This window comes from Hydra vulgaris, chromosome 03, assembly GCF_038396675.1.
Source record: "Hydra vulgaris chromosome 03, alternate assembly HydraT2T_AEP".
In the NCBI taxonomy this organism is placed as follows: Eukaryota; Metazoa; Cnidaria; class Hydrozoa; order Anthoathecata; family Hydridae; genus Hydra; species Hydra vulgaris.
The window spans coordinates 42,622,485-42,647,250 of record NC_088922.1 but is presented as its reverse complement, the minus strand read 5'-3'; the positions used below and the strand labels follow the sequence as shown (position 1 = coordinate 42,647,250).

Here is a 24,766-nt window from a genome sequence, read left to right as displayed (position 1 = left end):
AAATAAAGCTCTTATTACACATAATAATTTTTATTAAACAACATTAAACAACATTAAACAACAACAGCTGCTCATTGTCGCCTGGTTGGTTTAGCACTCAATGTTGATTTTTTTGCATCTGGTAAGACAGCCCTGTTTCTGCAACTAAATTTAGCACATACTTTGCTGCTCTTCATCTTTTGTTAAGACAGCATTAAAGTCTTGTACTAACTTCACCCCTCTTTCGGCGCAATCACTAACAACTTTAAGAGACTTCACTACTTCTTTAGAGTCGGCATATGACTCATTGTTTTTCCAGTTTGAAAGATCTTCTTCAAGAAAGGAAATATCAATTTTTAAGAAATTAAAAAATGAAAGTGATTTACATGTTACAAAGTTCTCAAGGGATTTACTCATTACATTTGTAGTATCTGCTAATTTCTTTGATGGCCTATTATTGTCTACGCATTGACGCTGAAGGGCAGTTATCATTTTTCTTTTAACTTCAATCTCTACATCATCACTAAAAAATGCCAAAGATATAAGTTCTTCACTTAAATACCATAGATGCCGCTTCATTGCCTTGGTTGCAGCGGTCGCTATATTTTCATTCATTTCACGATATTCCTCAATATTTTTTAGAAAATCTGAATCATTAAATGGGGCTGAGGCACTGAGTGGTGCAGTAAACCACTGTCGAACATATATTAACGCAGCAAACATGCTAATATCTCTTACTGCGTTTAATTCATGTTGCACCATTTTAAACTGATCTCTAAATAACCATATTTTAATTGAATAAATAAGTTTTGCCATCCACCGAGCATGATGGAAGGCTCCAGGTGCTTTAAATCTTATTCCACTAGGAGGTTGCTCTCCTAAATATATTAGACATAATTCAAGAAGTTTTTTATAATCATCTCGTGGTTGTGAGTCTTGCAAACATTTTTTTAAGAAATTAATTATAGACAATATTTTTTCAATCGAGACGTTTGAAAGATATCTTTCAGCTTCTTCATCTTGCACTGTTGGGCTAAAATCATCTTTCTTGATATTCTTCTAGGCTTGTTTAAATCGTTTGAAAATAGCAACATCTGGTCCGGACGTTGTTGGAAAATAAATTTTAAACACAGATCCTGCAACAATTTCAGTAATGTGATGACGACAAGCTAAATTCAATAATTCTTTTCCTAATTTTTCTTCAAGTAAATTACAAGCACCTTTCTCAGATCCTGTATTGCTAGCTGTGGTATCAAACGACATGCCACAGAGATTATTAATAAGATTCGAAGCGTCCCATTCATGGAGGGAGGCTACAACTGCAGTAGCAATGGCTTCTCCTTTTGAATCAGGAAGTTTTGGCACTCCCAGAAGTTTTTTAACACCATGCCCTGTTACTAAAACTGACAAACGCTCAACATTTCCACTTCCATCGATGTCTGCCATCATTTTTCCATCCCAATGAACTATGAGAGGTACATCCGGTTTGAAATTTTCTTTCGTTTCATTGTAATGAGTTTCACGATAATCAGTTCTTGCCCTATGAAAAGTAGTAACAGATATAGAGAACTCTTCAATGGGAGCTCCTAAACTTTGCATTGTAGCTGCTATAGTTCGCATTGCCACACGATTACTTACTTTTCCTCTATCTAAGGAAGCAACAACTTCAGGGGTAATAATTTTTTTTATAGAACGCTTCTTTTTCAGACCGGAGCTTTCTGCAACATCATCTTTTCCTTTCAAAACTACAATATCATCATGATCGCTACTAGCAGAACTTGAAGGCGAACAACTACTTCTTCAGAGCGTTGTTTCCTTAACGCTTCTTTTTGCAAACGTTTATCCAAACTTATCTCTCTGCAAACTTTATTTTCTTCTTTCTCTGCATCATCTTTATCAATGGAACCCAAGACCATGTTTCTATCATCTCGTTGATCTATGAGGAAATCGCGATCTTCAGCAATTTTTATTAAATCAAAAACATTAGTTGGCGCAATATCAAAAAGTTTCATAATTCTCTTTTCAAAGTCTGTTACTTTGCTTCTAGCAACAGCTGATTTCTTATTTCTGTCTTTTAATAGATCCGTATATTCTTTATGAAATTTTTCAAGCCTTGTAACTGCATTATCCTTTCGAATTGTAGGAATTTTAGCTTTTTCCCAAATTTCATAAGTTGATTTGATAACTGTTACCGAACTTTCATGTATCTCAATCCTTTCACCTCATGGTGGAAGAAAAAACATTTTAATACTTCCAAAATCGTTGGAAGCTTAAGATGGGAAAGCATTGATATTGGTTGACCAATTAACCATTTTGCTGTAGAACTGCGTGTTGACTTTGCGACTGCAGCCATTTTAAATTTTCTTTAATACAGTGTATAAATGGAAATATATTTTGTTGTCACCTATATTTCCAAACAAAATTAGTTTCGTTGAAACTCGCAATTATATCACTTTCTTAAAATACTGTAATTAATATTATTAGTCAAGCAAAATAGATAAACTATTGTAATTTTATTTCAGGAATCACAACACTCTCGATAAAGTCTTGAACTGAACTAAACCATATAATAAACCAATATAATAAAATATAATGAAATTTGGCTTAGTTTGCAATTTATTTTGCCGGTTTAATATGCATTTAAAAAGGAAATGTTGTTTAACAAAAATTATTATGCGTAATAAGAGCTTTATTTTCGTTTTTATTTTATTAAAATCGAACGGTAAATAACCGAAATGTGTACAGAAAACAAAGGTCAATATTTTACTGAACTTTTGAAAATTCCAATTTTAGAGGGGTATAAAGATCGCCCCAGCGCAACCTCTAAATATTAACCGATTTGGCTGATTTTTTTGGTACAATGTTTTCTTTTATAAATGAACACATTTAGACCTTAGGAATAACAAAAAGTTAAAAAAAAAATTTTTTTGGTCATTTTTGGATTACCCTAATATGTATATATATATATATATATATATATATATATATATATATATATATATATATATATATATATATATATCTGTGTGTGTGTTCATAAGGTAAAAAAATAAATTTAAAGTATGGGCCTGGGCTAGGCCTATTGTAATTCGTTCCTAGCAGTGTATTTAAAAGTTTGAATTTTTTATAGACCTACACAATTCAAGGAGTACCTGAAGATGGAGGAATTTTACCTCGCTCTCTTGATGTAATTTTTAACAGTATTAAAAAGCAAAAATACATTCGTGCAAATATAAAGCCTAAGTTTTGTAACGAAGTTACTTATCTGACTGAAGAAGAAGAAATACAGGAAGATTTAGTTAAAAAGTCGGTTTTGAATGCTGTGGAGGTAAATTTACTTATTTTGTCTTTGTTTATTACTTTAAATAAAAACTTGGCACTACAATAACAGTCAAAACTAAAGACTGCTCAATACTATAATAAGTAATGTTAAGGTTAATATATATTTTTAGTCGATATTAAATTTATGTAGTTCAGTGGGGTGCAAAAAATGCATCTCATTTATGCATTTGTTGAGAATGCATGGGAAAAATCACTTTTTTCACAAATAGCGCATGTTAAAGGCTTTAAATATTGTAAAATTAAGTTAATACATGCTCATTGTGCCTGCATTTAAGTTGAATTTTTTTATCTTTTTGGACAAGTAATTAATCATAGTAAAAACTAAATATTAAATACATTCTAAAAATGACGGTGAAAATTTCTTAAGATTTGCTAAACAATTGCTAAATAATCATGATTAGGGCTGCTTTCATCAATATTGTCACCATATAAAATTCTTTTCAATATTTACCTAAACATTTTTAAAATGGTTTTTCTAGGCAACAATGTAAACACCTATTTCTATACACAAGATTAAAAGCATTTTAAAACACTTTGTTTAAGGTCTTTAGGTGCATTATGCAAGCATTATGTCAATTGAGGTAATTTATATTAATAAAGTGTTAGGCATTATGTATAACTTCTCCACAATGTTCACATATAGTTTCTATATGTGAGCATTGTGATATGTATCACTAATGATTACATTTTTACAAAATTGCTCTTCAAATTTTTAAATAATTTCATCAAATATTAACAAATCTTTGATGAAATCAAATATTAATTAGTTTCATTAAAAATTTGCAAAATGTCTTTGATATATACATTTAAGTTCAAAGTTTGGCACAACATGGAATTTTAATATTTCTCTTGTTGTGTTTTTTATGTAATGATATAGACAATCAATTAATCAATATATGTTTCTGAAATAGTTTTTACAATTTATTGATATTTACAAATAGCACATGTACTAGTGTAGGGGAGACTAGGGCTAGTTGAGACAAAACTTAAAAAGCTGCATTTATCTCCTTAAACTTTATTATTTTTGAAATTTTTTTTCAGGGTGATAAAATAGATCTAAGTGACATGTAAATCCGGCATTGATAAATATAATATAAAACTTAGTTATTATGCAATAGTGAATCAAAAATGAAAAAAAAAATGTTGCAACTTACCCCTCATCAGGGCAAGTTGCAATAGTGAACAGGTAAGTTGTTACACAATACTCTGAAAGTATAAGCCTTGCAGAGTTCACAGAAAAATTACTAGTTAATCTGTAATTTCTATTTGACAACAAAAATTTTATAATTACAATAAAAGAAATTAGTATTTTCATTGAGCTGCAATACTTTTATAATGCTAGACTTCACATATACCTGATTTGTTTAGTAAACTAATAACTTTTTTGAAAAAAAAAAGTTCTCTTAGACAAATAAACAACAATTAAGTTTAGAAAAAGGCAAAAGAAGTTTTAGAATATTTAAGTTCTGTTTTTTTCTGTTTTTAGGACATAAAAATACAATAACTTTTTATTTAAAAAACAATTTTTTAATGTAAAAAAATCACATTAATTCCATTTTAATTCAACGTTAATGTTTTTTTTGTTGATGTAGAAGTATTGGACTTTCTCTTTCTAGAACTAATTTCTTTTTCAGCTATAAGTTGCTGTTTTATTGGAGTATCTGTAAGAATTTCTGCATACATTCTTTTTGATCTAGTATTTCTTTCCTAGGTTGTTCTTTTGGTAGAGGTCTTACATTCTCTGGGGAAACTTCTAATAATACCGGAGATGGAATTGCATCTGAGATTGAAGTTGATATACTAATATCAATACCTGCTTTAGATTGAGTTGCTGGACAATCAGTTACAAATGATGGAGCAAAATCTGCATCTGAAAATATATCTTAATCATATGGGAATATTCCTGCCACTCTAAAACCTGAAGTTATTTTTTGTTGTGTAAGAGATGCTGTAAGGCTATTTTTGCAATTCCTGACAAACATATGTACTCATTGTTTTTCCTGGCCATATTTTCATCCATGAGTCTTCTACATTAGCTATGCATATTTTGAATGGTCCAAATACAGATCTATCTAGGTTGCAACTTATGTGAGCAAAGAGGAGGGAAGGAAAGCAAAACTCTACCATTATCTTTATACTATGCTATTAATTAAACAGATAAATGAGACTGATGGTTGTCTGAAAGTAATAGCACAGGGCTTTCTTTTGTTGGCTTGATATGCCAAATAAAGTGTTTCAAGTAAGTAACAAAGCACTCCTCATTCATCCAGCCTGACCTATTTGAAGCATTAATGCAATCATTTGGTCCATCACGAATAAATTGATAGAAAAATTTCTTTCTTGAAAAAGAAAAATTGGAGGTACACTATTGCCATATGAATTTATAGCTAACACCGTTATCACAAGTGTCCCTCTTTCTTGAGATGTTAATGCTCCAACTTGCTTAATACCTTTATGAGCAATTATCTTGTTTGGTTTTTGCACATTAGTGATACCAGTCTCATCAGCATTGTAAATATTAGATGCAGAAAAATGATTTCTATCTAAAACATCTGATAATTTTTGAAAAAATACACCTACATTAGCACAATTAAAACTAGTTGCTCGTGCAAGACTTGTTGCTTCTGAAGTTCTGATAGACAATCCTGAATGTCGATTTAAAAACCCTCTCATCCAGTCAGGATCAGCCATTGAAAGTTTTAACCACAATTTAGGAAAATTAATGTTATACTTTATAGCACATTCAAATGCAAGCTTTCGTGCTACCACTGCTGTTGGATAAAGTCCTTTTTCAGTCTTTCTCTTGTAAGTTCACATTTACAATTTTTACTAAAGCACAAAATAACAGTTTAATCAAATAATAATAAAACAAAAAATACTATAAAATTTGTATACATATAATGTATGTATATATATGATATATATATATATATATATATATATATATATATATATATATATATACATATATATATATATATATATATATATATATATATATATATACATATATATTATTTGTATACTGTAATATTATATTGTATAATATAATATTAAAGACATATAAAACTTATATAAGGTTTCTTCATCATAAAATTTTTATTTTTATTTATTGTTATATAAAAAAAGCATCCATTATTTTAGAAAAAGTTTGAAAAGTGCGTAAAATCATCTTAACCCGCAGTTATTTTATGATTTAACTTACCCCAAGCAATTTGATGCAACTTACTCCATAGGCATCATAATCCCTCTATTTAATGTATACAATTATTTATATTAAATAAATCTTTTTTTTAGCTTTTTGTGATAAAAATTTTTTTTTTTAACTTACCATCATTTTATTATGGTCATATACCTCTAAGTTTACTGTAAAACCCAAAAAACTTCAAAAACAAAAATTAAAAATTTATATCGAAAAAAAGATATCAATAACTTTTCAAATTTTTATTCGATTACTGTAAGTTTTTTACAGCTGATGTGCTAAAGTTATAGTTGTATTATTTAAAAAAAATTTAGGAGAAATATATAAAAACCATTCTTTAAACCGCATTGTTTCAACTTACCCCTGTTACAACTTGCCTCGGTCTCCCCTACTTTCTGTAGTTAATAACTATAACATTATTAGTAATAAAAGTACTACTATTATAATAGTAATCTGTAACAACCTTTTTTTGAATTAATAAAATTAATAAGAGTTAAAGTAGTAATAATTACAATAATAATAGCGATAACAAAAATAATAATAAAGTTAATAACAATGATCGTGAGAAAGTCAAAGTGATATAATAACAATAGTATAATAATAGTTAAATATATTTATTAGTTATATATATATATATATATATATATATATATATATATATATATATATATATATATATTTAGCATAATGACACGTCAAAATTTATGAACAGTACATCCAGGTCTGCAACATGCAGCAGCTTAATGTCTGATATTTCAGTTATACAAAAGAGTGACAGCAATATTGATAGTAAGTTACAATTTAATATATTTATATTCTTTGTATATACAATTTATGGGTGGACATTGTAGCATGAAAAATAGTTAGTGTTATTATAGGCTGTTCTCAAAAACACTTTCTCTTTTGACTATCAAACTAAACTTCTTTTTGGTTTAAATTGACTAATTTAAAAATAAAAAATAAAATAGGTTTGTAAAATTGACTAATTTAAAAATAAAAAATAAAAATAAAAAATAAAATAGGTTTATAAAATTAAAATAATTCAAATAACTAGATTATCTAAAAATATTTAAAATTATTCAAATATTTAATAAACTTACATTAAAGGAAAAATATAATTAGATTTGATCTTCATATTTCTAATTTTGAAATATATTTTACACAAAGGTTTTTTCTTGTAAAAGGTAGTGCTTTATAAGTTAAAACATTAAAGGGCTCTGGAAATAAGTATTTTTTTTTTTCAATTCATTGAATTTAAATTTATATATCTTATAAATTTAATCTTATTTATATTTATATATTTATTTGATTTGATTGTTTTGATTTTTAAATAAGCGTTATCTATTGGTCCTATGATTTTTATATAACTATTATACATTATATAGAATTTTATATTTTATATTTAAGGGGTAAACAGACTCTATCTGTTGACCAGCCTTGCACCCCTTCTTAATCTATTAGGCTGGCACAGATGTATTTTTAATACATTGATCCAGCTTAGGATGTTGAATGTTGGATCTTCTTGACTCAATGCATGGGTTTTGCTTGTGCCTCTGTTTTTATGACTAGGCAACTCATTCTATTATCTCCTAATGAGGGTACAGCTCTATGGTTCTGAGCACTATCTATGCATTGAGTCGAGTTCTTCAACAAATTTAAAAATAAATAAAGTACCAAAAACTATAAAACACAAAAAACCATAATCATCACCAAGTTCACTAAACCTATCATTCACTAATATTCGTGGTCTTCAAAGTAACTTTTCTTCTGTTGAGTCTTATCTCTTGCAAAGTTCACCAGACCTACTTGCTTTTTGTGAGACTAATTTGAGTTCAGCTGTCTCATCTTGCGATCTTAGTGTTGATGGTTATCTTCTTTTAAATTGTAAAGACTCCAATAGTCACATGCTTGGCCTGGACATTTACATTCGTAAGAATTCACCCATTTGTTGTGGAACTAGGTTTGAATCCACAGACTATTCACTCTACCGCCTTTCTCTTTGTTCTATATCGCTATCCTTCATCTCAAGACTGCACTCTTTTTGATGTTATTTCTGATCATATTGATCAAGCCCTCTCTTTATCCATCAGCTAATACTGTTGTTGTCGGTGACTTTAATGCTCACCACACTAAATGGCTTGGCTCTAGTATCAGTGATTCTGCAGGCATTAAAACCCACAACTTTTGCCTTTCTCAATCCCTAACTCAAATAGTCAACTTTCCAACTTGCTTTCCAGACAACCCGAATCATTTACCTTCTCTACTTGACTTATGTCTTGTTTCTGATCCTAGTCAGTGCTCAGTTTCTCCACATTTACCCTTAGATGCTTCTGATCACCCTTCGGTGCTTCTGATCACCCTTCGGTGCTTCTGATCACCCTTCGGTGCTTCTAATCTCTCTAAAACTAATATCTCATTCTTCTTCATCATCTAAATTCCCCTATCATCGTACCTCTTACAACTACCTTAAAACTGACTGGGACTCTTTCCATGATTTTTTTTGTGAAAGCCCTTGGGTAGAAATCTTTCGTCTTGTCGACAAATGTGCTTCTTACATAACTTTGTGGATTCAGGCTAGCATGGAATCTTTTGTTCCCTCTCAACAATTCCACGTCAAGCCTTACTCTTCTCCATGGTTTTCCTCACACTGTGCTGCTGCGATTGCCAATCGAAACCGTTGCTTCCATATCTGTCAGCAAAACAATTCTCCAGAAAACAGACATCTGTTTATTACTGCTAGAAACCATTGTAAAAACGTTTTGTCTAACGCTAAAGCCCGCTATTCTCAGGTCATGAAATCTCGTATCTCATCACAAAAATTAGGCTCTCGTGACATCTGGAGAATCTTTAATAGTATTAATAATCAGGGCAATTCTTTAATTTCACCTCTCTTGTTTGGTTCAGACTTTGTCACCTCACCTAAAGACAAAGCTGAATTGTTTGCTAAAAACTTTTCATCAATATCATCTCTTTATTCCACTAGTTGCATTCTGCCTGATATTGCCAACAAACAGGTTAATCCATTGCTTGACATTCGTATCACCCAAGCTTCTGTATCTAAAGTGATTTCCTGCTTAGACTCTTCAACAGCTTGTGGCCCAGACAACATACCTGTTATTGTCTTGCAGAAGTGTTCTCCAGAGCTGTTGTCTATACTCTCAAAACTATTCAACAAGTGCTTACAGAGTCTTGTTTTCCAGCCTGCTGGAAAGTAGCATCTGTTTTCCCTATCTTCAAAAATTCTGGAGAGCGATCTGATTCGTCTAACTACCGTCCCATAAGTCTCCTTCCTATCATAAGCAAGGTTTTTGAATCTTTAATTAACAAACACTTAATCTCTCATCTTGAATCTGATAACTTACTTTCTGACTATCAATATGGATTTCGATCTTCTCGTTCTACAGCTGATTTGCCAACAGTAATAATCGATAGCTTTTATCGTGCATTAGATAAAGGTGGAGAGGTTAAGACATTCTGCCAATCGTTATCGCAATAATTTAGATCTTCCTATATTTATGAACGGTAATGTACTCAATGAGTCATCTACTCTTCATCTTCTAGGATTAACCTTTACTTCCGATTTTTTATGGAAACTATATATCAAGTCTGTTGCAAAATTAGCATCAGTTAAGGTTGCATCTCTTTATCGAGCTTGGCACTTTCTTACTTCGGATTTTATTCTCTATCTCTACAAATCTCAAATCTGGCCTTGTATGGAATACTGTTGTCATATCTGGGGCAGATCTTCTAATGATGCCCTTTCTCTTTTAGACAAGGTACAAAAGCACATTGTAAACATAGTTGGACCTACCCTTGCAGCCAGCCTCCAACCATTATCACATCGTCGTAACATTGCTTCTCTTTCTCTTTTCTACAAATACTATAATGGGCACTGCTCTAAAGAGCTAGGGTCTCTTGTGCCATCTACTAAAATTCATTCTGGTGTTACTCGTCATTCAATTAAGTCTCATCCTTTTTCTGTGACTGTTTCTAAGTGCTCCAAAAACTCTTATTCGTCTTGTTTTTTTCCTCGATCATTGGTCCTCTGGAATTTGCTTCCTTCATCTTGCTTTCCTGATTCATATAATTTGAAATCCTTTAAGTTGTTTGTCAATTGTTATTTTGTTCTACAATCTTCATCTTTTCTCTTCCAGTAACTTCCAAATCTAATTAGTGGTTGCTTTCAGCCTTGTTGGGAGCGAAGATGTTAAAATATATGTGTGTATATATATATATATATATATATATATATATATATATATATATATATATATATATATATATATAACCAAGAGGTTTAATTATTTTCTTAGTGCAGTAAAAAAGCTAGTTATTAATAGATGCGCTCCTATATAACAAGAAGATGTTGTTCCCCTTAACATAAATTCTAAATGATTTTAATTCATTTAAGTAATTTTGATAAACTACAGCACTCAAAGTTGCGCACCTTAAAACTACACTTTAAAAATGTTTGCTCTCGTCTGTTTGTTTGTCTGCATCAAATATTTTAAATTTTTAAAGATTATTTTTAACTCACTACTATTAATTCAACAAAAACTTTATCGAACCACGTGTTTTCTTGAAATTGTTTTTTACCATTTATCATTAATTCTTAATATATAACTGTAGTTAAAGTTTTTTTATAGAAATAAAAATTAAACTATAGCAAAAACTAAAAAAGTAAAAAATAAAACTTAATAAAAATAGTTTCAAGAAATATTTTTTGCATTATTTGTTTCATGTTTATTTTTTGTAGCAATAAACCGGAAAGTTTTTTTTGTCAATTACTATTATTTAATTATATTGCTTGTTTTCCATTTTTAAGTTTTATCAGTTATTGATGAAGAAATTCGACAGCGAATAGCTGATAACACAACAGTTAACTTAGAAAAACATGGAAAAAACATTCAGTATTCCGTTTGGATTTCATTTATGGAAATCTATAATGAGCTTATGTATGATTTATTTGATCCAAGTTCTATTGTTAAAGGGAAAAAAAGAACAGCTTTGAAACTTGGGGACGATAAAAATGGAAACCCATATGTAAAAGGTAATTTTATTTTTAATCTTCTAGATAGAAATAGGTTTCAATCATATGGGTATTAGTATTTTATTTTTAATTTTAGACTTACGTGAAGTTTGTGTCAGTTCATCTGATGAAGCATATAAGGTATTATCATTTTTTTTTAATTTTTTTTTAACTCAGTATTGCATGAAAGTGTTTTTAGCTAACATTTGTAAAAAAACCTTTTTTTTTAATTCAGTGTATAGTCAGAATACTCAAATCAAAAATTATTAAATAACACAAGATAAGTTCATACTTTGCATGATTTATCTTGTGCTATTTAATAATTTTTGATTTTAAGTAACATTTATTAATATCTGTATAATTTTCCAGTTTTAACTGTATATTCCAAAACGTAATTTGTAATGAATTCATCAATAATGTTATCTGATCTCTTAAATATATTTTTTTAAATATTTTTTTTGTGTGTGTGTGTGTGCTTTCTGTTTGATTACTTATGTTTATTTTAAAAGTTTGCGATAAAACAGGAACAAATCTCTGTTCTGTTAAAACAAAATAAATGAAATACTTATGGTTTTACTTTTGGCAAAAAAAAAGAGAACACTTTTTTTAAAAACTTTAGGATAAAAAAAAAGAAAAGTGGTTTACATGATCTTATTAAAAAAAATTTTCGATAAAAATTTTTTGTTTGAGATAAAACTTTTTTTAATTAAACCGTACAGTAATAGTAGAATTGAAAAATAGAAAATTAGAATAAGAAAATTAAAAGTTTGTAGAACTTTGAATAGCAAATGTATGATTAAAAAATATCTTAGCTGTATTATTAAAAAATAACTTAGCAGAGATTTATTGTTGCTATATTATACATTTTATTTGTAGTTAAAATTAGTATTCATGATTTTATTTGTAGTTAAAACTAGTATTCATGATTTTATTTGTGGTTAAAATTAGTATTCATGATTTTATTTGTAGTTGAAATTAGTATTCATGATTTTATTTGTAGTTGAAATTAGTATTGACGATTTTTCAAGTTTGGTGCATATGTGGAGATTGGTTTGATTTTTTTTTTTCTTTTTTTATTTAATTCACTCCCAACAAGCTACAAACACCCACTATTAAATCACTATTAAAATGAAGAATAGAGTTAAAGAGCAAGGAAACAGTTGACAGAAGACTTGAAAAGTTAAAGGTTGTATGAGTCAGGCAAACATCAATATGGGAAAGAGTTTTAAAGCATTGAACTGTGTGTTCAATGCTTTAAAAAAAAAAAAAAATAGACAAATTAAAGTTTTCAGAGAATAAAGGGACATACAGTAATAGGATGCAACTTTGCTGAATGAAGAGTTGAGCAAGAATGAGTTTAGGTTGATGGAATTGTAGGTGATAGCTCCTATGAGCAGTGACCATGTTAGTGGTCAATAATACAATGTCTTTTTGGATCTAGTATAGAAGAAAAAGAGCATAGTTTAAAGAACCAGCCTAAATATGACAACAATATTCCTTGCAAGTACAAATAAGAGATTTGTAAAGATAGATCAAATTAGAGGAAAATCAAAAAAATTAAATCAGTAGTAAGATAATGGCAAGCACGATAAAGAGAGGAGCAATTATTGCGATAGTTGTTAGAAATAACAGGGCTCAAGTTAACACAAAAAAATCTAGTTGCAAAAAAAAATTCTTAACCCCTTCCCACTAATCCCTGACGCCACTTTGCGGTAAGGGGGTTTGTGTTTGTATAAAATTGTATTTTTTCTACATTAGTTTGTAATTATTATTTTTTAACATATTATCTCTCATATTTAAATATTATCTTATAATTTTCTCGTTTGGCAGATTTTAAAATAGCGTTACATACTGTTAAGCATTAGAGCAATTAAATCCTGTTATAAATTAGAGCTTAAGTTATAATTTAAAGTTTAAGTTGCAGTTATAGTGTAATTAGCAAGTCATAATCTAATGAGCAAGTAAGGTATTTAATACTATTACAATATTAGTTTTAGTAATTATTTTTACTTAACATGATACTTAAAAAAATAAAAAAGATTTTTTTACTTATACTTTTTTACTTAGCAAAAACATGCTATATCTATAGCAAAAACATGCTATATCTATAGACCAAACAAGTAAGATCAAAGCAAAACATTAAATACCATGTTTTTATAATTCATTGCTTCTTGATCTATTACTATTAAAAATTTAAGTATAATAAACGTACTATAAAAATTAAGTTTAAATGATTTTTCCATTCCATTCAAATGATTTTTAACATAATGTTTTCATTCAGTCTTTTTCGTTCAAATTGTTTTGTAATAAAAAGTGAGATAAAATTTGATTTTATAAATCAATTTATATTTTGTTATATGCTTAAATTTTTTCGGAAAAAAATTTCTTTTAACAGAAATAAATTTTTTTTTTTTTCTAGTTTAAATTTTTTATGTTTGCAATAATCACTGGTTTAAATTTTTGCAATAGAATGTTTCTACTTTAAAAACTATTTTTAAGAAACAAAAAGAGAAAATTAACTATTCAAAATGTTTACGATTTAAATTTTGTTCCTCACTTTCACTATGTTCTACATTTTATATTGTTTCTGTAGCTAGATATACTTTTAACCTTCAGGAATGAGCCTCGCTATGCCACTGGGAAATAAGGACGCCCCTGCAATTAAATTTATATTTATTGAACATTCAAATTCTTTTAAACTTTTTGAATTTTTTTTTTACTTTTTAAATTTCGATTGCAAAATTATCTGAATGTGAGAATTCTAGAAGGCTAGAATTCTTTTGTTCAAATAAATTTCTTTTTAAAAAAAATTTCTAAAAACAACTAGCATATTTATAGAAAATGTTAAATCTTGATATCGCTTTAAATAAAATGAAAATGTAAATAAATAGAATCGCATTTTTCATATCTATTTAAGATCTCTTACCTGCAAACGTTTTTATTGAAATTTTATGATGAAAATGATTTAGAAGACTTGTTTCGGGTTGAAAATAGTTTTGAAATCAAAATAGCTTTGCGGCAGCAATATTTTCAAAAATAAGTTTATGGCTTGAGTTATTTGACTATAGTATTGTGTAAAGATATAAAGTATTTTAAACATGCTTATCATAAAAAATATTTATTTTTTTAGCTTTTACGTCTTGGTCAGCAAAATCGTCGCATGGCTGCAACTAAATTAAACCAATCATCAAGTCGAAGGTATTAACTTTTTTTAGGCAGTAGTAGTAGTCATGTATATCCATCTCAAAATAGGATAAATACCGATTATCTAGCATTCTTAATAAACCAACTTTTAGAGTAGATAAAATTCATTAGTTTGAATTTTAAACTGGTTCAATGTTATAACGAATAGTGTCAAAACAAGTAAACGTGACCATAATATTATATATAAACGTGACTATAATAAAAAAAGATTGCATTCAAACATTCAATAATTAAAAGATATGTGTTTTTGGCATATTGTTGGGGATAGTGCAAATCCGCAAATCTACTACAGGTAGGGGGCGCGTATCTGCACTACAGATTACAGGAAAAGTTAAAGCTATATATTTTTTATTTCAACAGATTTTATGTTCATTTTGGCTTAAAGAGTTTATTCTTGTTCTTTTCTATGTCAACAATAGACATTAGGTGTTAAAGTTATTAATTTATATGCTTATATTAACTGGCTACATTTGTCAGATATGCTGTATTATCCAATACTAGTTATGTAGATTTACATTATCCCTGACAATATTTTTGTAATGTGAGGCGATATATTTATAATATTTATAACCTTCACTTACATATTAATTAACTTCAATAAATCTTTTACTATCTTCTGTTAATTTATTCATTTTGTTTTACAGCCATTCAATATTCTCCATTAAATTACTAAAGATAGTGGATGAACAAGTCACCAGGATGAGTAGGTAAGAAGTAATTTTTTATAATTTACTTAAAATATTAATGAAAAGACAACTTGTGCAATAAATCAATTTTATTCAGTTATTATTAAAAACTATCAAATTTGTACAACACTTTAAACAAGCAGTTCTAGAGATTATTTACTTTAGATTTGTTATATATATATATATGTATGTATATATATATATATATATATATATATATATATATATATATATATATATATATATATATATATATATATATATATATATATATATATATATATATATATATATACAGGGCTTGTGATGAAGAAAATCGTCAAGCGTGTTATATCGCGCTCGTAAAATTAGAATACGTTTTCATCGAGCGTGATTATGTGCGCTCGAAATAACGTCGGCGAGCGCCATCATGAAAATTGCTGAAGGCGATGCTCATAAAAAGCTTTTTATTTTTTTATATCATTTTTTATTTGTTACATAATTCTTTCGTCAAAAAATGTTTGAATTAGTATCACACTCATGAATCTACTTCAACGAAGTAGATTTTTATACTTCCAAACTTCTTGTATATTGTCAGATCGCGATTTTATTTTTAACTATTTATGTTATAAAAAAATAATATCAAACAAAAACGCAACTTCTTATTGATTTTGTATTAAAGTATAATTTAGTGACTTATTAGTTATAGTTTTTATTCGTTGTTTTGATATATGTATTTTAAAATGTTACGCTGTAAACTTAATTAACGGTTAATGGTTTTTATATTTCTTGATATTTTTTATTCAAATTAATTATTTAATTTTTTTCTAAAATTTCTTTTTTAAATTACGTTTTTTTTATCTTAAAAAATAACACAAGAATAATTTGAAATAATAATAAATTAGAATAATAACTTTCCATTTAATAAATGTTGACGTCATTACTTTGTTTCCTTTTCGAATGCGATTGCGAACATTCTAAACAACAGAATCGTTTTAAATTTGATTTAAAATAAATAATAGTTAATAAAAAAACCTATACTATAAACAAAAACTAATTTTAAAAATTACTGTATTATTAATATTTATTTTGATTATAAACGATGTGTGGAATATTACAAACAATAAATCAAATAAATCTTACTTGATATTTTCACAAGATTAAAAATACTCTGCAGTTTCAATTTTCTTATAGTGGTTTTCTAATTGTGTTTCCACGTGCACATTCCATAATTGAAATTAGTGACTATTAACGACTTCAAACTGCTCATTCATTATGTTAATGCAAAAGAGAACGACGTAGTGCTTTTTATATATTGTATTAGTGCCATGATAATAGACTATCTTTAATAAAAAATCATTTTTAAATATTTTATGAAAATAAAAAAATAATCCCTATTGGACGAGCGTTATTTTATACGCTCGTTATAAGCTGAACGAGCGTTGTTTATCGCGCCTAGAAAGTTTGAAAATACCGTTTACGGGCGCGTTTTACGAGCGGAGCGCAATCGCGCTCGCTTCATCACAAGCCCTGTATGTATATATATATATATATATATATATATATATATATATATATATATATATATATATATATATATATATATATATATATATATATATATGTTAAGAATTTCAATTGTTGATCTTGCTGGTTCTGAAAGATACTGTAAAACTCAAGCTGCATCAGATCGCTTAAAGGAAGCAAGTAATATTAATTCTTCAATAATGACACTTGGTCAGTGTATATCTGCACTAAGATACAACCAAATCCATCCGTAAGTATCTTATTTGTTAATCTACATTATTATAGTTTATCACTAATTTACCATTACATTATATTTTGCAGTATAAGTATAGTTGACTTAATGTAATTGGCTTGATAAGTTCATAACTGTAGTTGAAAATTATTTTGTTTATTTATTGTTGACTGAAAAGTTTTTAAAAAATGTATTTGACTATATATAGTTAACTTGATTAGTTCATAACTGTAACTACAAAAAAGTCCAAGTTGTATTTTTATGATGCTAAAAACAATAGAAATTTTCTTTTATGTTTTTTATTTAATTTAATTTTTTTATTTTGTATCTACACAAAACTTTATTTTAAAGTCAATTTTTACTGTGTTTTATTTTCAGAAAATGTCAAACTATAATTCCATTCCGTGAAAGCAAGCTAACTCGTTTATTTCAGAGTTTTTTTCTCGGTAAAGGTAAAGCAGCCATGATTGTTAATATCAGCCAGTGTGCATCTGTATTTGATGAAACTAGCAATGTGATGAAATTTTCTGCTGTTGCTAAACAGGTATATTGGGCTAGAATGTATATACGTTTTTAACTTCTATATGTATTAAACAGGTATATTGGGCTAGACTGTATGTTTTGCCATACTTTTAACTATATATAATGATTGCTCAAATATCTAAATTACTTAAAATTAATTAATTTTTTAATGTAAATTTTAGAAATTTGATTTTATATTATTATTAAATGGTTTTCCCATTATGATAAGTTTTATTTATATATTAAACTATATTATTTTTATTTATATACTATATTGTAGTTAATATTATATGTATGAATAAAACAGCATAAATGTGGAGTAGATTTTTTATTTAAAGAATTGTTGTTTTTGTTTCATTTTAAAAAGGTTTAACTTTTTTTTTTAGAATTTTAGTATTTGTTTTTTTAAGCAATTTTTTGGTTAGCAATAACATTACTTATGGTTATTTTTTACATCATTATTTTAATTTGTTGTTTATTATCTACAATTTCTTGCTTATTTACATTTTTCAAGAATATTTTTATTCATTAGGTAAAATTGAAAGCGCAACGTGCTACAGAAATCTGGAAAGTTCCTCCTATCACTAAAACTCCTGTAGCTATAAAATCTTATCCAAAAATTTGTATTGTAACGCCAGCAACTTCCAGTAAGCGGACTCTAAATGATCCAACTGCTTTTAGTTATGATGTATGTGTTTTTAAATATATTTTACATAATTTGTTATTAGTATTATTATAGCACTATATACGTATCATGCATTAAAGGTCAGTCCTTTATTAGATATGCATAATATTATTAAGATGTCTTCCCTATATTAAATATGCATAATAATATTGTTAAAATGCCTACCCTATATTAAAGATGCATAATAATATTATTAAAGTGTCTACCCTATATTAAATATGCAAAATAATGTTGTTACAAGGTCAATAGTTAATTAAGTATGCATAGTATTATCATATTATTATTATTATTTGGTTAATACCTAATTAAATATGCATTAAACATGTATGCTTGTTATGTAATATTCCTAATTAGATGCAATAATAGATTGTTATTCGTCTAATTTTCAAAAATACAATAGCTGCTTTCTTAGCTCATTTACAAGATAAAGATGAAAATTAGAATTTTAAAAGTCTTGAAATTATCGGTAGCTTTGTTTAGCCCATTGAATGCAAACAAACTATGCTTGTTGACCTGAAATTTGCATTACCTGGATAAACCTGAGATTAGGAAGTTTGATCAACTGTTAGCAGTACTCACCTTGCTTTGTAGGTTAAAAAAACCAATTCAAACAATTTTATCATATTCTAAATTAGTCTTTGGTAAATTATTTAGTTTTTTTCTTTTAGAATAAAATTAGCTTCTTTTTTTTTTTTGTAAGGAGCATTTTTAAAAGTTTCAATGTTCAACTATTTCAAGTCTGATTTGAGTGATTTTTGATGTCTTTTTTAAAATACAGTTCTTGTAATATACAAAACCATACCTTATAACTAGGTTTTTACAAAATTTCCTATAGATCATTGTTTGTAGATAAAGTGGATTAAATTAGGAAGTTTTTTGTGTGGAGGTTTTAACTTAATTTTCTTATCAATTAATTTGAAAAGAGAGTATTGTAATATTAAAATGTAAACATTATAAATACATAAGTTAAAAAGACAGCTATTCTAGTTGCTTCTTTTATTATAGTCTTTTCTCATGTTTTATGAGATATGAATTTGCATTTCAAAAAATAACTAAAATCTTTTTTTAAAGTAAAAGTTTGTGTACTAAACTGTTAGAATTAATCTAATTGTAAATGGAAATAGGGGAAACTTCTTAACAAGTGTAAATGCTTAATGAAACTTCTTAACAAGGTTAAACACAGGGGCATGCTGGCTCCAAAAAGCTCATGTAACATTTTTCTAAAAAAGTTGATTAATGTGGGTTTTTGCCATATAAGTTTTGTTGTTTGATTCTAAAACCAAGCATGGTTTTAGAGTCAAACAACAAAAAATATACATAAGATATTAATATTATTAGGTGTTCATGGTCAAATCATTATATTTCGACCAATTTGAAGAAAACTTTATGGGTTACCATCTCTAATTTTCCTGATTTTTACATATTATTATGTGCATTATGTAGATAGATTAAATTTGAAACTTCAGACTTTCAAGTACAACAGTTCAGTAGTTATAGCCTTAGAAACATGACACAGTGGCCCCCTCAATTTACAAATGGTCAAAACAGACTACTTTAGAGCTGTATAACTTTTTTTCACTTTCAACAAGTGTTTCATTTTTTCTAGAACTATTTTCTGGATAGTTCTTTTTTTCTAATTTAACTTGTGTTAAATTAGAAAAAAATTATGACCTTATCAACTTTGGAAAAATCCTAAAATTGCTATAATATGTCAAAATGAAACTAACTGTAGCATTATTCTATTCATCCAAAAGTCTTTGCAGATAAGTTTTCTGATTAGCTACTACTGTCCGCAATAAATGGGCAAAATATAGGCACCTTGTTGCAGTTTAGAACTCAAATATATCTAAAAGCAAAATGTCCACTCGCCTAAAAAGTCCAATTTTCAGCCATTTTGAGATGCTTGTAAATTTTTCTAACACTTTGTTTTGATCTAAGATTAACAGCATATAAAACCATTAGATCCAACTATCTGAAAATCAAGCATTATGAACTTGTCAAATCCACACCAAAAATGACCCTATTTTTCAATTATCAACGGTTAAATGTGTTACTAAAAACCAGTGCCCCTCTAATCTGCCAACTGGCTTATGTGAAGGGTGCAACTAATTATAAGTCATTTTTTAATAAAAAGAAAGATATGGTTGATTGACCTCTCCTTGATCTGGTCTTTATAGTAGATAGGGACACAAATAAAGGGGGCAGTAACTTTTTAGAGACCTTCATTATGGTCAAATGAAGGTCTCTAAATTAATTCAGATATTTAGATAATTAATATAATATCTAAATATCTAAATTAATTTCAAAATGAAACCATTATTTCTTTAAATTCTATTTTATTATAGGTAATCAGTGGTCTGTATGTGGTCTTGACCCCCCCCCCCCTCACTTGATATTTGCAATAAATTATCAGCAAAGACATTATTATCCAAATCCATTGTAAAATAAAATTTTTTAATGAAATCAACAAAGATTACAGTTTGTTCAGATCAACTCACTGAATAATCCATCAATGTAACTATTAAATATATTTACAAAAAGTGTGTAACCTTTTTCAAGTTAGCAAAATAAACAAATGCTTATTGACTAATTGCTATGCTAAATGAATGGTAAATATAGTCATGTTTTGTTGCAGAGCAATGAGTAGATGAATATACTATATAGCCGCAAGCGTGATACCAAACAACAGTCTAGAAGACTTTAATTAAAAATCTGACGAGAAACATTTTTAAAATGCTGAACAACATAAGATCATCTTAATTCATTAAATTTCTTAGAATTTTTTTTCCTTTAAAGATAATACATGCATGCAATAGGCGCAATCCCTTTGCCCCTCTTCAGTTCCGGCGATAGTAGTTGCTCTGCTTATTTTTTACTTAAAGTTTTTGTTTTTCTTTACTTTATGATAATAAATGTGGTTTTTGATTAATAAAAATGATTTTTTTACTTGTGGTTTTATTTCTTTTTTTTTTATTTCAAGATGTGTTTAATATGTTTGAAAAATGTATTAAAATATTTTAGTATGATTTTTTGAGATTTTCATTCTAAAGTCAGTGATCAGGATTTTAATTAAAAAATTTCAAGATAATAAATTTCCTCTAGATCGTCACATTTAGCAATCGTTTAATTCAACAGTTGAACTAAACGATTAAAGAAGTTTCTCTAATTTAATACATTCACTAAAAGCCATTTAAATGATGTAATAATAAACATTTTTAAATAATATCGTTTATGTTTAAAGGCCAATGTTGTATAATGGTTTCATTTTATTATGCAAAATAATAGTGTACTAGCAGTCAAAGTTTAACACTTTAAATCAGATTAATAAAGTGTTTAATAAACCATTTAAAAAAAAAGTTATTTTTTGATCTTTTTTAAATTAAAGTAAAATTATTTTTTTAATAATTTTACTTAATCTGATAATATAATTAACAATAGTTCAGATAAGTGGCTCAAGGCTCATCAGGATTTCTGCATAGCCGCTGGGGCCAGCACTCCCCTGGTTAAATATTTTTGATGAATAATTATCTAATAGAAAATAGTTAACTGATTTTATAAAGTATTTTTAAATTGTTGATAAGTTATTCAATTTCGTAAATGTATTCATCATCACCATTCATTTTTAGTTGTTTATTTATTTGGTTAATCTGCTTTTTTTCTCTTTAAAAATTTTTTGTGCTGTGTTCAAAGGTGTGCCTGCATACCATTTATACATTATACATACCATTAACGACCAACGAACAACTGTTAAATGGTTTTACATTTCAATTTGATTTACCAATAAATTGGTATTGCAATCCTTAGTAACTAATGCAAGAGGGATTTTTTTTAAATAAGTATTATTTGTTTACCTAGATTTACAAATAAATAATATAATAGATAAATATAGTATATACATATCTACTGATTTTATTTATTACAGTATAACATTATATGTATCACTTTATTATTAGTAATAATTTTGACATTGTTGATAGCATTTCTTACTCCTTCCAGTAAAAATTTTATTAAAAATCAATTTTCTAGCAAAAGTCATTATTGTTATTGCAATATTTACTTGTTTTAAAACTGTATCATACTAGTATAAAAAATGTTTTCAATTTTAGTAATGCATAAATAGAAAAGCCTTTTTAAAAAATATGTAGCAAATTATTTGCTTATGTCCTATATTGCATACAGACATATTACATAATTTTTTGGATAATTTTCCATTAAAATAAATGCTCAGTTGTATAATTTCAAAGGTTTTATTAAAAAGTACCTAATTTCAGGTAGTTTAAGTTCCCTAATAAAGTGAGAAATTTTAGTTGTTTTTATAATTCATATTTATTTTACATAACATATTTATTTTACATAACATATTTTATTTCATGTTTTAATTTAAAATCTTTAATGCTCAAATATAGGAGTTAGTCCAAATAGTTGCCGAACTACGCGATAAATTAAAAAAAGAGCGTAAGGAAAAAGATGAGATGGAATCAAAATTGAGAGCTGAAATTTGCGGAGAAATGAACGAAGTAATGGATGAAATGGAAAAGGACTATAAGTAAGCAAAGTATTTTTTTTATTTAGGCTTTTTTTTATTAGTACTGTATTTTATAACATTTGCATTTCATAGTTCAATATTTATGTGAATTAGCATAAAAAATCTAACGCAAAAATGTAATAAAATATTTACATTTTTTCGAAACAATCGTCCATTTTCGATTGCTTTTTTGCCTCTAAAGAATGTTTATCAAACATCTTTAATACTAGGTTTAGCGATTGTCGGATTTTGACGCCGTTCTTTTCAAAAAAAGACCATTATACAGCGTTTTTTAGATAAAATCTTTTATACTTATAAAATATTTCACAATACTCTTGTAAATAGTATAAGTAAGTATATATATATATATATATATATATATATATATATATATATATATATATATATATATATATATATATATATATATATATATATATATATATATATATATTTATATATATATAGCTGTTGGTTAATTTAGTATTAAAAATACTAAACTCTTGATTGTTGTAGACTGCTCAATATTTAAGAAAATATATACTTTTTCAAAAACAGAGCGTTTTATAATTATAATTAAATTTTAGAAAAAACAACTTTTAATGGAACTTAAAGTTTCATGCCTATCGGCAATCATCAGCCATGAAGTACAAAATCAAAAATATAAAAAACCATTTAAAAATTACAAACTACGGTAGAATGAGTTCTGGCGTTATATTACAAGAAGGCGTAATGGAAAACTAATCTCCGCTATCAAATAATGAAAGGAGAAATTTATTTTTGTGTCTGCATTTAGAAACTAATTCGCCTCTTTTGTTTAGCAGATTGTTCCCTTTGTAAAATAATATTTCGAATTTCTCATTTAAACAAAGCTTACAAATTTTTGACACAGGATTGTATGATTTACAGCGTTTAATAACATTCCATTTGATTGAAGTTGTAAAATTGTTTTCTTTTAACTCCCATACTTCTTTAGACAACTCAGTGTCGTTTTTGGATTTTTTTATGTTAAAAGATTTTTGATGGTTCGCATAACGTAGCTTAAATGAGGTTTCGCTTATCCCAATGTATACTTTATCGTTGTATTGAGGTTTATTTGAGCTTACGGTGGCTTGGTAAACGATATTGTTAGACAAGCAATTGTTGTTTAGTGGACAAAGAGATTTTTTAATGCAATTGCAGGCTTTTTCTGATAATTTTAGATCACCATATAAAATATTTTTGTTGTGTAAGTTGATAATAGATTTGATGTTTGGCATACAGGAGTAGCTTATTTTAATTGTGTTTCTGTTAAATATTTTGTGTAGTTGGTGGTTTTTAGGAAAATGCTTGTCAATTAGGGTTAAAAAGCGTTGACCAATTTTGGTTGTAACATTTTTACTAAATGGAGGATTGTACCAGATTATGTTTCGTTTGCGGTTATTTTTTGGAACATTATTTATGCTTGGTTTATATGTCAATTTATAAATGTATCCCGATTGCTTTAATGCGTCATCATAAAGGTGTGTCGATTTATTAAAGATAACTTCACTTGATGAGTTGGCGGACAATCTTAGCTCAATATTTTTTGGAACATTATTTATTATACTTGGTGGATGGTTAGAATCAGCATGCACATAACTTAGGTTATTTTCAGGCTTGCAGTATGGTTGAAAAGAATTTTGAGTAAGATTAAAAGTTAAATTAAGGTAGTTAACAATTTTAAGATTGCAATTGATAGAGATGTTGAGATTGTTATGTTTGAAAACTTGAACGACATGCTTTTTTATTTGTTCCATTTGATGGCCATTTTTGTTCTTAAAAACAGCTAACCCGTCATCTCGATATAAACCAAAATCATTTTTGTTGTAAAAC

The 24,766-nt window shown here is 27.5% G+C and overlaps 1 protein-coding gene across 6 annotated transcripts in view; it reads left to right on the top strand.

Moving 5' to 3' along the window:
• The window catches only part of LOC100201949 (kinesin-like protein KIF20A), an 87,186-nt gene that overhangs the window by 25,631 nt on the left and 36,789 nt on the right, over positions 1–24,766 (top strand). For all 6 annotated transcript variants that reach the window (XM_065793292.1, XM_065793291.1, XM_065793290.1 and 3 more), the window contains exons 4-13: positions 3,110–3,307; positions 7,207–7,312; positions 11,349–11,573; positions 11,650–11,693; positions 14,683–14,750; positions 15,401–15,463; positions 17,052–17,198; positions 17,559–17,724; positions 18,235–18,390; positions 22,794–22,933. In XM_065793292.1, the coding sequence (XP_065649364.1) occupies positions 3,110–3,307; positions 7,207–7,312; positions 11,349–11,573; positions 11,650–11,693; positions 14,683–14,750; positions 15,401–15,463; positions 17,052–17,198; positions 17,559–17,724; positions 18,235–18,390; positions 22,794–22,933 (1,313 nt within the window). The remainder of the gene's footprint in view (positions 1–3,109; positions 3,308–7,206; positions 7,313–11,348; positions 11,574–11,649; positions 11,694–14,682; positions 14,751–15,400; positions 15,464–17,051; positions 17,199–17,558; positions 17,725–18,234; positions 18,391–22,793; positions 22,934–24,766) is intronic.